We start from the raw sequence: 2,937 nt of genomic DNA on the forward strand, positions 1-2,937 counted from the left end.
CATCCCTCAATCGGTTGTATCGGGTATCTTCACAAGGATATTTTCCATGGAAGAGCTAGAGAAAGCAACCAACAACTTTGACCCGACGCGTGTGCTCGGGCACGGAGGCCATGGCACCGTCTACAAGGGGATTCTATCCGACCAGCGGGTGGTGGCCATCAAGAAATCCAAGATGGTGGAGCAGAGCGAGATCGACCAGTTCGTCAACGAGGTGTCCATCCTGTCCCAGATCATCCACCGCAACGTGGTGAAGCTCTTCGGGTGCTGCCTCGAGTCCGAGGTGCCGCTTCTCGTGTACGAGTTCATCTCCAACGGCACGCTCCATGACCTCCTCCACGGCGACCCGGACGCCAAATGCTTGCTGACGTGGGACGATCGTATCAGGGTTGCTCTGGAGGCTGCAGGGGCGCTTGCCTACCTCCATTCGTCCGCCGCGATGCCGATCTTCCACAGGGATGTGAAATCTGCCAACATACTATTGGATGACACTTTCACCACGAAGGTCTCGGACTTCGGCGCCTCTAGGTCCATCTCCATCGACCAGACTCACGTGGTGACCATCGTGCAGGGGACATTCGGGTACCTAGACCCGGAGTACTACTACACCGGGCAGCTCACCGAGAAGAGCGACGTCTACAGCTTCGGCGTGATACTCGTCGAGCTCTTAACAAGGAAGAAGCCAATTTTTCTCAACAGTCTTGGTGAGCAACAGAACTTGTGTCATTACTTCCTTGGACGGCTGAAAGACGAAACCGTCATGGATATTATCGATTCTCAAGTTGTGGAGGAGGCCAGCCAGAGCGAGATCGACGAGATGGCGTCGGTCGCCGCGATGTGCTTGAGGACTAGAGGCGGGCAGAGACCTAAGATGAAAGAAGTGGAGCTAAGGCTGCAGCTGCTGCGAGCTAGGAGGCGACCTCCTAGAAGACACGAACAAGAGTTGCAAAGGCACGGAGAGACCAAGCCGTTGTTGTCAACTCCAATTAAGTCCAGATCTACTTCTGTGGCCATGGCCAAGAACGTTGAGCTTGGCATCGTCGCTGATAATCCGCCATCGCGGATTCTCACGAGGTGCTACTCCATGGAGCAAGAGATGGCAGCTTCATCAGAGTTTCCTCGTTAGGCAGTAGTAGATTTTGTTTCGAAGAGGACTTCCCCCATGCGCCCTGTGTTGTTTATCTAGACTAGATTCTTGCAGTACCTTGATTTTAGCATTCAATCCCTGTGACTAGTAAGTAATGGAGTGGATAGTAGAAGAATGTGTTGATAAATTCAGTGTAAGAATGTATACAGAAGGTTCAGAGCAAGAGATGGTATCTTCATCAGAGTTTCCTCGTTAGATGCAGAATCTGTTACGAAGAGGACTTCCCCGCGCGCCGCGTTTTGTTTATCTAGACTGCTGCAGCGCCTTGATTTTGGTTTGAGGGTATGACAATTCAATCCCTGTAACTAGTAGGAGTAGTGACTAGTGGTAGATGGTGGAAGAAATGTGTGCACAAATTCAGTGTAGGAATGTGTACACGAATACCAGGCCCTGAGGCGGTGCCCCCCCCCTCCGGCGGCAGGTGCAGCACCACCTACCCCCTTCCAGCCTGGTGGTCCGGCTAGCGTTAGCTTCCTCATTCAAGATTCCACACATGGCGGCTATGGGATTGCTCAGCTTCAGGCCAGGGAGAAATCTCTGCTCGGCATGCCGGTGCTGGCAGCGACGGCGCCCGTGGGTGTCATTTTTCCTTCTTGAAGGCGCTGTCATGGCCTTCAGCTGCGTCCCTCTTCGAGCTCGGGGGAAACTCTAGATTCGGTTGCTCCGGACCGGATGGCGAAGACGTCTCGGCGCCGTCTTCCTTCTTGAAGGCGCTATCTTGCTCGCTCGTGGTGTCCCCAGTGTTGGCTTGGCGATGTTGAGGCTTATCGCTGGTCCGGCATTGTCGCTCTTGGTCTGGGTTGGGTTGGTTCTAGCTGTGTTGTTCCTTTTTGGTTTGGGCCGAGCACCCCTCTCCTTGTGCTCCGGGCACCATTTCACGCATGTCTGCGTTCGTGTTATGTGTTGTATCCCTGTTGTACTCATTCTATTCCTTCTATCAATGCAATGATACCCAAGCTTTGCGTATTCGCGAAAAAAAAAGAATGTCCACACCAGATTCAGTGTAAGAATGTCCACACCAGATTCAGTGTAAGAATGTCCACACCAGATTCAGTATAAGAGTCTTATTGCCTTTTTTTTACCCCTCAAGTTTAGATGGCCATGAATGTGTGTACAGAAAATGAATTTCATGTTAGTTTGCTCCATTATTTAGCTGATGAACTGGAGCGTTTGTCTGGATTGGGCATCTTGGTTTCTGCCCAGTGTGGGTGTAAGGTATGAGATAAATATGTTTAGTTCCAAGCTGTGGACATGGAAGGTCGATATGTCCGAGTGGTTAAGGAGACATACTCGAAATCTGTTGGGCTTTGCCTGCGCAGGTTCGAATCCTGCTGTCGACGCTTTTTTTTTTCCTTTTCTTTTCTTCTCCGTCGAGTATTTTTTACCTGCAAATGCAATAAGCACAATGTCTATTTTGGAAGAGTTATGAAATACTTTTAAGGCATGGTCTGCACTATGCAAAACTTAAAACTTAGGAAAACGAGCTTCCCGTGCTTACTCCAGAGCAAAAGACATTGCACGAATCACACCACAACATAACGATGTTAGGTTCCGCATGGACACCATGCCAAGCCGATGTACTTAACTCCCCCGAGATCATCATTACGATGAAGAAATAAATGGGCCAATATTCTCTTGTTGCTTATTTCTCGGTTGCGCATAAACTAATCAAGTGAAGCCATGGACATGCTTCATATTTTTATCCATATAAACGTCTTTGTAAATTACAATCGTGATTTCCAGACCATCAACGGAGTTTGTTGGCGGCGGCGAGTTGTCTGTGGCCAGGGACA

At 49.9% G+C, this 2,937-nt stretch overlaps 1 protein-coding gene and 1 non-coding gene across 2 annotated transcripts in view; both read left to right on the forward strand.

Annotated features, from left to right (window-relative positions):
• LOC119283884 (wall-associated receptor kinase 3-like) overlaps positions 1-1,157 on the forward strand; it is a 16,533-nt gene extending 15,376 nt beyond the window's left edge. Inside the window, exon 6 of the mRNA XM_037563244.1 lies at positions 31-1,157. Coding sequence (XP_037419141.1) covers positions 31-1,123 — 1,093 coding nt within the window. The 3' untranslated portion in view covers positions 1,124-1,157. The remainder of the gene's footprint in view (positions 1-30) is intronic.
• A 1,245-nt stretch (positions 1,158-2,402) lies between these two features.
• TRNAS-CGA lies at positions 2,403-2,484 on the forward strand. The gene has a single exon. It is a non-coding gene; the product is annotated as a tRNA-Ser (tRNA).
• The last annotated feature ends 453 nt before the right edge of the window (positions 2,485-2,937 follow it).

The sequence above is a fragment of the Triticum dicoccoides genome, chromosome 4A (assembly GCF_002162155.2).
Source record: "Triticum dicoccoides isolate Atlit2015 ecotype Zavitan chromosome 4A, WEW_v2.0, whole genome shotgun sequence".
Lineage (NCBI taxonomy): Eukaryota > Viridiplantae > Streptophyta > Magnoliopsida > Poales > Poaceae > Triticum > Triticum dicoccoides.